The 12,592-nt window shown below is 38.1% G+C and overlaps 1 protein-coding gene and 2 long non-coding RNA genes across 3 annotated transcripts; all 3 read left to right on the top strand.

Moving 5' to 3' along the window:
* LOC110264229 lies at nucleotides 2,259-2,758 on the top strand. Its single transcript, XR_002349981.1, has 3 exons — nucleotides 2,259-2,308; nucleotides 2,494-2,533; nucleotides 2,708-2,758. It is a non-coding gene; the product is annotated as an uncharacterized LOC110264229 (long non-coding RNA).
* On the top strand, nucleotides 2,787-3,325 carry LOC110265077 (probable transcription factor KAN4). Its single transcript, XM_021107835.1, has 2 exons — nucleotides 2,787-3,135; nucleotides 3,291-3,325. Exons 1-2 carry the CDS (start codon nucleotides 2,787-2,789, stop codon nucleotides 3,323-3,325), a joined length of 384 nt encoding a protein of 127 aa, XP_020963494.1.
* On the top strand, nucleotides 3,756-4,840 carry LOC107608505. Its single transcript, XR_001612887.2, has 3 exons — nucleotides 3,756-3,820; nucleotides 4,444-4,486; nucleotides 4,585-4,840. It is a non-coding gene; the product is annotated as an uncharacterized LOC107608505 (long non-coding RNA).

Raw genomic sequence — 12,592 nt, 5'->3', positions numbered from 1 at the left:
TTCTTCTTGTGTGGCTTGATCCACATATGAAGATGAAAATTGAGGTGATGAAGGTTGACAATCCAACTCATGAGGGTGAGGGTTTTGGTTTTGTATGTAGTGAAGTGATGGTGTATAGAATTGGTGACTAGAAAGGTAAGTGTTTGGGTTCCATTGGGGTGTAGTGCACGAATTGTAAATCACACCTTTTCACAACTCGTACCACTAACCAGCAAGTACACTGGGTCGTCCAAGTAATACCTTACGTGAGTAAGGGTCGATCCCACGGAGATTGTCAGCTTGAAGCAAGCTATGGTTATGTTGTAATTCTTAGTCAGGAAATCAATGATAAGAGTGATTATATTTATGAAGAGTAAATAGCATAAATTAAATAATACTTGTTATGCAGTAATGGAGAACAGATTGAGGTTTTGGAGATGCTCTGTCTTCTGAATCTCTGCTTTCCTACTATCTTCTTCTTCACGCACGTAGGTGCCCTTCCATGGCAAGCTGTATGTTGGTGGATCACCGTTGTTAATGGCTACCATCTATCCTCTCAGTGAAAATGGTCCAAATGTGCTGTCATCGCACGACTAATCATCCGTCGGTTCTCACTCATGTTGGAATAGAATCCATTGATTCTTTTGCGTCTATCACTACGCCCAACACTCGCGAGTTTGAAGCACGTCACAGTCATCCCTTCACAGATCCTACTCGGAATACCACAGAGAAGGTTTAGACTTTCCGGATCTCAGGAATGGCCGCCAATAATTATAGCCTATACCACGAAGACTCTGATCATGAACCAGGACGCTAAGAGATACACACTCAAGCTAGTACAGATAGAACCACTACAAGAAAAAAGGTCTGTCGGCACACTTTTTTTTTGCCATGCTTTTAAAGCGTGCCCAAAAGTGGTCTATGGGTACGCTTTTGTGAGGGTGGCCACTGATTTGTGATTTCGTCACACTTTTTTTGCCACACTTGAAAAGCGTGGCCATAGAGGGAAATCAGCACGCTTTTACGAGGGTGGCCACTTATTTAAAATTTGGCCACGCTTTCTTATTGCCACACTTGTAAAGCATACCCATAGAGAGAAATCAGCACGCTTTAAAAACGTGACTAATTTTTTTCTAACAGTCACATTTTTTAAGCGTGCCCATATACTGTGTTTATATAGGCACCCTACAAAAACGTACCGATAGAGTGCCACCCTATTTTTTACACACTTCACTTTTTTCTAAGTTAACTTTTAACCTATAGAAGTTGTAACTTCTCATACACTTCACTTTTATTTCCAAATTCATTTTTAACCTAGAAGATAACCTAAAAGCAAGCCGTCGCACCCAGCAAGCCATCGCACTAAGTTCATCACTGCCTATCGCCAAGACCGTCGCACCACACAGCTCGTCGTCATGTTCATCTAACCCTCACACCCAGCCCTTCATCTAGCCCTCACACCCATCCCTCTCTCTGTCGCACCCAACCCCGCACCATCAACGATCTCTCGCGCCCAGCTGTTTCTCGACGGTCTCTCGCACCCAACCCTCACACCATCGACGTAACCCTCGTTAGATTTGGAACCCTCCATCGGTGTTGCTCTGTCCACGCACCATCAGTGGTCTCTGTCTCGGCGTGCCCTCCTACTCTCTCAGTGGTCTCTGTCTCGCAAACCCTTGTTGGATTCGGAACCTCAATCGTTGCTCACTCTATTTCGCAAACCCTCAATCGCCGCTCCTCCCTCCATGGTTCAGCACCCGTTGCGTTGCCGTCTCCCTCTCTGAAGTCGTCGCGCCGCCGTCTCCCTTTCCCTCACTCGTCGCACCTCCGTCAGCCATGTTCAACGTTCACAATGCCGTGGTAAATTATTTGGTCAATTTTTTCCTTGATCTGATTATTTGATTTTTGAATTTGATTTTCTTGGTTCTTCATTTTTTTTATTTTTCTAAATTTCTATTTTTTGTTCTAATATGATCTATGGTTTAGGGTTTTTTTTTCTCTAAACTTCTTGACATTTGGTTCTGTTCTGCTGTAGCTGTGGTAGCGCTCAGCTACTAATATGTGGTGCTCATTCTTTGAGTTCATTCTTTGCTGAATCTCGTTTGGCAGAGAATACCTCTAGATTTTTTGCAAGGTGGCAAATTTAGAGCAACAGCAGATAATTACATTAGGCCTCCCCTAACTAAGGTATTCAAGTTTCTTTTTAGCTTCAAATTATGCCTCGCTCAGGTTTTTCGAAGTTGATTGTGATTTCTTTCTTTTGTATTCTCTCCAGGGAATTCCATCTCTTTTCTCTGATCTTTCGTCTTTGTATAATCACCCTGGGAAGGTCAGCTTTATCCCTTACATTTCTATAACTGAAAAACTATGAGATATTTGATTGTATTTTTTCTTCCATCATGTTATCTAATGGAAGAAGATAAGCTTCCTATGGGTTCTGATTCTTCTTTTTATTCTTTTGAACTTTGTTCAGGTAGACATTTTGGAATAACTTATTCTTGTATTTTTTCACAGCGCTCTTCAAGCTAAGGTATATTAAAGATCAGATAGCGAAGTAGGCAGCTTAATTGCTTCAGTGAATATAGGTTTTAAAGGCTAGCTAGTAATTAATTACTACTGTATATATAGATAGAGAGTGGTCACTACTACAGCCTCTATGTTCTTGTTTAATTATTTATTTTTAGTTGTGTGTATGTTTAAATGTTTGCATCCTTGTTTTGGTTTTCAGAGGTAATTTAGTAAAGGAGGAATTCAAGAAATTATTGTAGCATTTATACTGACCATCGCATCTCCTAAAATAAATAAATATGTCAAAGAGATTTGAGATTCATCAAGAGAATAATGAAGGAAGTGGCGGCAAGAGTAGTAATGATAATGAGGGTGAGGAAAATTCATTTGACATGAATGAAGGAGCAGCTATGAGTGATGATGAGGAATTAGAAGAAGAGAATAATAATGAAGCAAAGGAGGAGGAGGAGGATAACAATGAAGAAGGGAATTCAGCAAACCCAAGTAGCAGCAGCACAGCATCAAGAGAAGGGAAGAGATGGAGTGGTGTGAGACAATATGTGAGATCAAAGATGCTAAGGCTTCGTTGGACTCCTAATCTTCATCTCTCCTTTGTCCATGCTGTTCAGAGGCTTGGAGGTCAAGAAAGTAAGTCAAGAAAGTAATTCCACTCTCAAACAGTTGTAAGACTACACTTCAATTTGACTTGGGAGGAGTTCAATTTGATAAAATGGTCTGTTTCAATCTTTTTTTAAGTGATTCTTCTGTCTTGTGTCTATCCTCTGAGTATGTTACTATTGTAGGTTCCTTATATTACAATTGCTTTGACGAATTCTAAACTTGGTGCGGAAGGGGCGTAAAGAACTTTTTGATTGGTTATCTAGGCAACTTTCTGTGCAAAGCAGTTTTGCTGAAGCTGCACAACTTCTGAAGCCAGCCTCTGCTGCAATGACAGTAAGTTTTGGACATTCATGGACCAATTCTAGCTTTAGTTCTTGAGAAGTTGAAACCATATGGAGGCCTTCAAGGTAGGGTTTTATATCATAGCTCATTCTTAATCCACTTTGTTGCTCAGGGTTAATGATTAACATGAGTATTCTTATGTTTATTTTCTTTCCCATGCAATATTTGTGCTTAGAATCATTTGAGTCTGCTAAAGCAGTTTTAGTGGGCGCATCAAAAGGTGTTCAAAGGCTGGGAAATTAACAAGTTTTGAATTTGGATTAGTTCTGCAAACACTACTGCCACTATCAAAGGCTGGGAAATTTCCCGCTGGTAGTTCTGCCCCCTGCACAGCTTCCACGGTTTTGGAGATTTAAGCGAGACTATCAAGGTATCATAACTTTTTTCTAGGTTTCATTTGTATGTTAACTCAGTGCTGTGAATTTTGATGAGCTTTCAGATAACAGATGATGCATTAACGTATAGTGGTATTGGCTGTAATTGGACACTACCACCATATGGTTTGCCACTATTCTTCTTAGTGTGAAATTCCACTACTTAGTAATAGCTATATGTTTGTTGTATTTGTTGAAACCTCAGCTTAGACATCGAGTATTTTTCTTTTTTTTTTTTAATGTAACTGGTGTTTCAAGTTTGAACATGCTCAACTAGTGCCAACTTATATGCATCATTTGATTCATTATGGCTGCTTGCTATCGTTGCAGTCAATGCAATGTTTACATTCCATTTGTCAATGTTTTATGTGATTTTAATGCATACTTTTCACTAATGCTTCCTTGATGCCGGCATGAATTTTTTTACATTAATTCAGTTAATGAAATGATTTAATGAGATGAGATGAAAATTTTCATTTGTTCACTTTGCTATTAGAAAAATGTACCTATATTTTTTATTTGGGAACCCAATGTATGAAATTTAAATCTGCCTTTAGCCTCTAATATTCTGAATTCTGATGCTATACCAAGTAATGAGAGTTAATATTAATATGTTCAGGTCAGAGGTGATGTCTACACATATGACTCGGGTCTTGTTGCAGGTACGTATTATTATAAAAAGGAGGCTACTAGTTTTGATTACTAAGTGACAAATTTGACATGGTTGAAATTAGTACTGATTTTGCAATTTGTTGTATAGTTCTCATGCATACAGGTTACTGTTGCTCAACAGCTTCTCCACCTCCAACAGCTATACAAGAGTTGCGGGCAACCATTCGTGTGCTACAAATTAGTCCGAATGTTGTTTAGGAATTATATTAGACTTTTTATAACATAGAATTGTAATTTTTTTAAATGTTTATTTTGGAATTTGAATTTATTTTTTTTAAATATTTTATTCATGTTTTATCATGTACATAATTCATATAAATCAATGGAAGATTAATTTTTTAGTATTATATTTTATTTGAAAGATTAACTTATTAGTATTTCTATTTTTCTTATTTTTCTTTTTTTTTTATTTGAAAAAGGATTAGGCCACGCTTTTGAAGTGTAACGATAAGTTTTTAATTTTTGGCACGCTTTAAAAGCGTGGTTGGATATCCATCTTTCGGCATGTTTTAAAAGCGTGGTTGGATATCCATTTTTTGGCATGTTTTAAAAGCGTGGCTGTATATTCATCTTTTGGCACGCTTTAAAAACGTGGCTATAGGGTTATACATACAGTCACGCTTTTAAGCGTACCAATAGATAAAAGCGTGGCAAAAAGTAAAGCGTACCAATAGATCAAGAAAAGCGTGCCGATAGATCAACCGGCACGCTGGCAGATGTGACCCTTTCAAAAGCGTGCCGATAGCTCAAAAAGCGTGGCGAAAGGCTAACGGTACCCCTTTTTTGCACCTTTCGGTACGCTTTAAAAGCGTGGCAAAAAGCTTATTTTCTTGTAGTGAACGGAGGTGGTTGTCAGGCACACGTTCATAGGTGAGAATGATGATGAGTGTCACAGATCATCACATTCATCAGGGTGAAGTGCGAGTGAATATCTTAGAATAGAAACAAGCGTGATTGAATGAAAAACAGTAGTAATTGCATTAATTCATCGAAACACAGCAGAGCTCCTCACCCCAACCATGGGATTTAGAGACTCATGCCATCAAAAATCTCATCAGGTACATAGTAAGTCTCTAAAAGTTGTTTTTATACTAAACTAGTAGCTAGGGTTACAAAAAATAAGTAAGTAAGTGCAGATAGTGCAGAAATCCACTTCTGGGGCCCACTTGGTGTGTGCTTGGGCTGAGCATTGAGCTTTACACATATAGAGGCTTCTCTTGGAGTTAAACGCCAGGTTGCAGCCTGTTTGTGGCATTTAACTCTGGTTTGTAACCTGTTTCTGGCGTTTAACTTCAGAATAGGGCAGGAAGTTGGCATTTGAACGCCAGTTTGCGTCGTCAAAACTCAGGCAAAGTATGGACTATTATATATTTCTGGAAAGCCCTAGATGTCTACTTTCCATCGCAATTGAGATCGTGCCAATTGGGTTACTGAAGCACCACAAAATCCATTTTGAGTGCAGGGAGGTCAAAATCCAACAGCATCTGCAGTCTTTTTTCAGCCTCTGAATCAAATTTTTGCTCAGGTCCCTCAATTTCAGTCAGAAAATACCTGAAATCACAAAAAAACACACAAACTCATAGTAAAGTCTAGAAATGTGAATTTTGCATAAAAACTAATAAAAACATAGTAAAAACTAACTAAATCATACTAAAAACTACCTAAAAACAATGCCAAAAAGCGTATAAATTATCTACTCATCAGGGTGCATTATGGTAATGGTGTAAAAAAGTCATAAAGAGAATATAAATAAAACTTACTAACAAGAGAAAACAAACAACCAAAAAGTGCTATTTACACTCTTAACATATTCACAACAACTAAAAGATAGCGCTCAATTGCATTCCCCGTCAACGGCGCCAAAAACTTGATGAATGAATTAGTGTTGGTTCAGAAATTTAGCAAAACAATTTCTTCATTGGTAGCATAGTCCAAACTAACAAATAGTCCTCTCAATCAAAGTTTAATTTTCAAATCAATAATTAACCGAGAGTAATGAAACCTCGGGTCGTTCTTCCTAGGAATGCAATTGAAAGTGTTACGCTTTCGGTTGTGAGGGCAAAGGGGTTTTTGAATCAAATCAAAGAACTAAAGATTAAAAGAACTTAAGAAATGAAAGAACTAAGGAATGAGAAAAATTGTAATTAATGCAATTAAAGAGAAGATGAGATTAAAACTAGTGAAAATGCAAAGATATGTAAAAGAGCCTTGACTTGGAAATAAGAGGATCCAAGGAATCCTATCATTGCCATAACCACAACTATGGTAATTATCATAAGTCAATCTTGCTTAGTTAACCCCAAACATCGAGGAGTAAGTCAAGCAAGCATAATTGACCTTAATCCATAAGTCTTAACCAACTTACCAAACTAGTTGATAAAAGGGTAGCTTTAATGGAAACAGGAGTCAACTAACTCCCCAAGAATTACCACTAAATGTCGGACATTATGACTCTAGTATCCTAGGAACTCAAATTCCAAGCCAAGGTGTGAAAATCTACTCAAATTCTAAGATTGGCATTTCCACAAACACCTTGTGTGCATAAAACCAAAACATAAGAATTTGCAAGGGAAAATGGAAAACTATAACCAACTATTCACAAAACCAAATATAAACAAGCAATCAAACATAAAGAGAGCATAAAGCATTAAATTTATCAATCAAAACCTCGAGAACTCAAAATTGCAATTATAAACAAAGTACTTGAACCAAAGGGAAATTGAAAGTAAAATTGATGTAATTAAAGAGGAATTAAAGAGTACTTACAATTAGAGAAGCAAAATCCAAGATCAAACTTGCTATAAAATGCTACAATCAAAATTGATAAAACCCTAAGAATGCATTCTACTCTACACTACTCCTATAGAAGCTTCCTAACTAAGAAAAACTAAAAATAAACCTAATAATAATGCATGCCTTCATATGTGTTGAATTCCCTTCATATAGCACTTCAATTCAGCCTTCAAGCCTTCCAAAATGGGCCAAAAGCCTTCAGAAATCGCACAGCACGTGTTTCATTAATTAAATCACCTGCAGGGTCCTGTGCGTACGCACACTTTGCTAAAAATCCACATGTGTGTACGCACAGGTACTTGTGCGCACTCACACATACAAATTTCCTCTTGTGTACACGCACGCAAGCTTGTGCGCATGCACACTTGTCTGTGTGTACTTTTCCTTGTTTTCTTCAACTGTTCTCCCTTGTACATGCCTTCTTCCACTTTTTCCTAACCAATCTTGCCAAAATGACCTGAAATCACTCACAAAACAAATCACGGCATCGAATGGCATGAAAGTGGAATTAAATTACTCAATTTAAGCACAAAAGCACATGTTTTCACATTTAGGATCAAATTGGGGAGAAATCACAAAAGTATGCTATTTTGGTGCTTAAGTGTGAGTTTATGTGATGAAATCCATCCAAATTGAGTCAAAATATATCATCAAATATGGACTCATCTGTAGTTTTGAGTTTTTGATAATTAAGGATTTCGTTGAAGAACATGAGCAACTAATTCTCCTTGGTTAAGGTTAGGAGCACTGTTAATTCCATGGTTTAATATACTAGCTTTTCTACCTCTAATTCATGCATTGATTCCTTTTTAAGAAAAGGTTTTTGCTCTTCATCTTAAAGGGTTTGAATGTGTTGGGAAACAATTCTTCTCTAACTTGAATTCCCTTAACCTCTAGGAAAAGTTGATTAATTGAATTAAGCATGAAAACCAATTGTCATAACTCTTAAGTTTTAAAACTAGACTTGATAAGTGACATTGAATTAACTAGGGGAGATTCTTATGAATGGTGTGGATTTATAAATCAGTGAACATGCATAACTCTTTTCTTAAATAATTGACTAAGGGATTAGCGATTAATTAGGTTAAAGAGAAATTGAATCACTAAGGGATTGGGGTTTGATTACTAATGATTTTCCACGGAAGTATCTTTGCATGATTAAAGTGAAAAGTGAAAAGCATTAATCTGGAAGTTTTAATATCTCTAAAACTTTAATTTTCTTAATCATATCATCCTTTCAATTCTCAGTGTTTACTCTTGTTACTTGCTGTTTATGCTTAAGTCTTTCAAAACCCTAAATTGATTGTCTCACTAAATTAATCGATCAATCATTTCTTGCTTAATCCGTTAATCCTAGTGGGATCGTCACTCACTCACCGTGAGTTATTACTTGATATGACCCGGTGCACTTGTCGGTGTTTTGAGATTTATAAAATCCGCATCAATTACCAAGACATTGGAATTTAATCACTTATGATTTGTGGTGCACGAAATTGTGATTCACACTTTTCACAACTCCGCACAACTAACCAGCAAGTGCACTGGGTCGTCCAAGTAATACCTTATGTGAGGAAGGGTCGATCCCATGGAAATTGTCGGCTTGAAGCAAGCTATGGTCATCTTGTAAATCTTAGTCAGGCGGATTCAAATAGTTATGAGAATTTGATAATTAAAAGATAAATAAAACATAAAATAAAATAAAGGTACTTATATAATTCATTGGTGGGAATTTCAAATAAGCGTGTGAAGATGCTTTGTTGCTTCTGAACCTCTGCTTTACTATTGTCTTCTTCCAACCATGCGTGCTCCCTTCCATGGCAAGCTGTATGATCCTCTCGGATGAAAAATACCAGGTACGATCTCTGTACTGCTAATCAACTGTCAGATTTCTCGTCTTAGATGAAAAATACCAAGTACAGCTACTGCATGGCTAATCATCTGTCAGTTCCTGCTAGCGTCAGAATAGGACCCTTATCCTTTTAGACACTGTCACTGCGCCTAACATTCGCAAGTTTGAAGCTCGTCACAGTCATCCCTTTCCAAATCCTACTCAAAATACCACAGACAAGGTTTAGACTTTCCAGATCTCAAGAATGGCTGCCAATGGTTCTAGCCTATACCACGAAGATACTAATCTCACAAACTCGGTCCGTGTATTAGATATCCAAGAGAATATACTCTGGCTGTCGTCCAATGACTACGTTGAACATCATGTAGGCCGCTTTGTGGTTGTCAGGCATGCGAATCTTGGCTAAGCGAGTAACGAAGATTGGGTGATTGTCACGGGTCACCCCTTCATTCTGACTTAACTGAATTAAGTACAAGAGTATATCTTGGAGACGAAGTAGGCGTGAATTGAATGAAAAACATTAGTACTTGCATTAATTCATGAAGAACAGCAGAGCTCCGCACCTTAATCTATGAGGTGTAGAAACTCCACCGTAGAAAATACATAAGAGAAAATAGTCAAAGGATAGCCGTGTGGCCAGCCTCCAAGTCCAAGGTATGATAGTATGATAGCATACGAATACAATAGTAAAAAATGCTCTTTATACTAAACTAGTTACTAAGGTTTACAGAAAATAAGTAACTAAGTGCAGAGAGTGCAGAAATCCACTTCCGGGGCCCACTTCGTGTGTGCTTGGGCTGAGTATTGAAGCTTTCACGTGCATAGGCCATTCTTGGAGTTAAACGCAAGCTTGGGTGCCAGTTTGGGCGTTTAACTCCAGTTCTGGTGCCAGTTCTGGCATTTTACTCCAGAAAAGGGTCTCTAGTGGGCATTTGAACGCCAGTTTGGGCCATCAAATCTCGGGAAGAGTATGAACTATTATACATTGCCAGAAAGCCGAAGATGTCTACTTTCCAACGCAATTGAGAACGCACCAATTGAGCTTCTGTAGCTCCAGAAAATCCACTTAGAGTGTAGGAGGGTCAGAATCCAACAGCATCTGCAGTCCTTTCTCAGCCTCTGAATCAGATTTTTGCTCAGGTCCCTCAATTTTAGCCAGAAAATTCCTGAAATCATAGAAAAACACACAAACTCATAGTAAAGTCTAGAAATGTGATTTTTGCATAAAAACTAATAAAAGCACACAAGCACATGGTTAGGGACACTCTTTTTGCTTCGGACCACGACTTTAACCGCTCAGTCTCAGTCTTTTCATTTGACACCTTCACGCCACAAGCACATGGTTAGGGACAGCTTGATTTAGCCACTTAGGCCAGGATTTTATTCCTTTGGGCCCTCCTATCCATTAATGCTCAAAGCCTTGGATCCTTTTTACCCTTGTCTTTTAGTTTAAAGGGTTATTGGCTTTTTCTGCTTGCTTTTTTCTTTCTTTCTTTCTTTTTTATTTTTTTTGCCTTTTTTTTTTGCAAGCTTTGTGTTTTTCACTGCTTTTTCTTGCTTCAAGAATCAATTTTATGAATTTTTAGATTATCAATAACATTTCTCCTTTTTTTCATTATTCTTTCAAAGCCAACAATTTTAACATTCATAAACTTCAATATAAAAAATATGCACTGTTCAAGCATTCATTCAGAAAATAAAAAGTATTGCCACCACATCAAAATAATTAAACTAATTTCAAGATAAAATTTGAAATTCATGTACTTCTTGTTCTTTTGCAATTAAAAACATTTTTCATTTAAGAAAGGTGAAGGATTCATAGGACATTCATAGCTTTAAGACATAGACACTAGACACTAATGATCATGTAATAAAGACTTAAACATAGACAAAACATAAAGCATGAAACTGAAAAACAGAAAAATAAGAACAAGGAAATTAAAGAACGGGTCCACCTTAGTGATGGCGGCTAGTTCTTCCTGTTGAAGATCTTATTGAGTGCTTGAGCTCCTCTATGTCTCTTCCTTGCCTTTGTTGCTCCTTCCTCACGACCTTTTGGTCCTCTCTGATTTCATTGAGGATAATGGAGTGCTCTTGGTGCTCCATCCTTAGTTGCCCGATGTTGGAACTCAATTCTCCTAAGTAGGTGTTGATTTGCTCCCAATAGTTGTGTGGAGGAAAGTGCATCCCTTGAGGCATCTCAGGGATTTCTTGATGAGGAATTTTCTCATGCTCTTGTTGAGGTCCATGAGTGGGCTCTCTTGTTTGCTCCATCCTCTTCTTAATGATAGGCTTGTCTCCTTTAATGAGGATGTCTTCCTCTATGACAATTCCAGCTGAATTGCATAGGTTACAGATGAGATGAGGGAAGGCTAACCTTGCCAAAGTGGAGGGCTTGTCCGCCACCTTGTAGAGTTCTAGAGGTATGATCTCATGAACTTCTACTTCCTCTCCCTTCATGATGCTATGGATCATGATAGCCCGGTCTATTGTAACTTCAGACCGGTTGCTAGTAGGAATGATAGAGCGTTGGATGAACTCCAACCATCCCCTAGCCATGGGTTTGAGGTTAAGCCTTCTTAGTTGAACCGGCTTGCATCTTGAGTCTCTCTTCCACTGAGCTCCTTCCACACAAATGTCCCTAAGGACTTGGTCCAACCTTTGATCAAAGTTGACCCTTCTAGTGAAAGGGTGAAGATCTCCTTGTATCATTGGCAAGTTGAATGCCAACCTCACATTTTCCGGACTGAAATCCAAGTAATTCCCCCGAACCATTGTGAGCCAATTCTTTGGGTTCGGGTTCATACTTTGATCATGGTTCTTAGTGATCCATGCATTAGCATAGAACTCTTGAACCATTAAGATTTCGACTTGTTGGATGGGGTTGGTGAGAGCTTTCCAACCTCTTCTTTGAATCTCACGTCGGATCTCTAGATATTCACTCTTTTTGAGCATGAAGGGGACCTCGGGGATCACCTTTTTCTTGGCCACAACTTCATAGAAGTGGTCTTGATGAACCTTTGAGATGAATCTCTCCATCTCCCATGACTCGAAGGTGGAAGCAATTGCCTTCCCTTTCCTCTTTCTAGAGGTTTCTCCGGCCTTAGGTGTCATTAATGGTTATGGAAAAACAAAAAGTAAAGCTTTTTTTCACACCAAACTTAAAATGTTTGCTCGTCCTCGAGAAAAAAGAAGAAAGAAAGGAGGAGAATAAAAAGAAATGGAGGAAATGGAGGGGGGTGAGTGGTTCGGCCAAGGGGGAAAAGAAGTGTTTGTGATGTGTGGAAAGTGGAGGAGTAAGGATGTGGTATTTATAGGGTAGGGGTGAGAGGGAATGAAAAAGAACTGAAGATTGATGGTTTAGAGGTTATAGTAAACTCTCGTTGCAAATATAGTTACTAAGCCAAGCAATCAACTTTTCTTACAAACATTTTGGTTGTCACAAGTAACAAAC

Source organism: Arachis ipaensis, chromosome B07 (genome assembly GCF_000816755.2).
Source record: "Arachis ipaensis cultivar K30076 chromosome B07, Araip1.1, whole genome shotgun sequence".
Classification (NCBI taxonomy): Eukaryota; Viridiplantae; Streptophyta; class Magnoliopsida; order Fabales; family Fabaceae; genus Arachis; species Arachis ipaensis.
Note: the sequence above shows the minus strand (reverse complement) of the source record. Positions and strands in the feature narration are given on the sequence as shown.

Bases quoted from the DNA above. Each gene is read 5' to 3' on its own strand.
- LOC110265077 (XM_021107835.1), top strand. From the start codon at position 2,787: ATGTCAAAGAGATTTGAGATTCATCAAGAGAATAATGAAGGAAGTGGC. The intron at 3,136-3,290 runs GTAAGTCAAGAA...TTACTATTGTAG, and splicing joins GAGGCTTGGAGGTCAAGAAA to GTTCCTTATATTACAATTGC.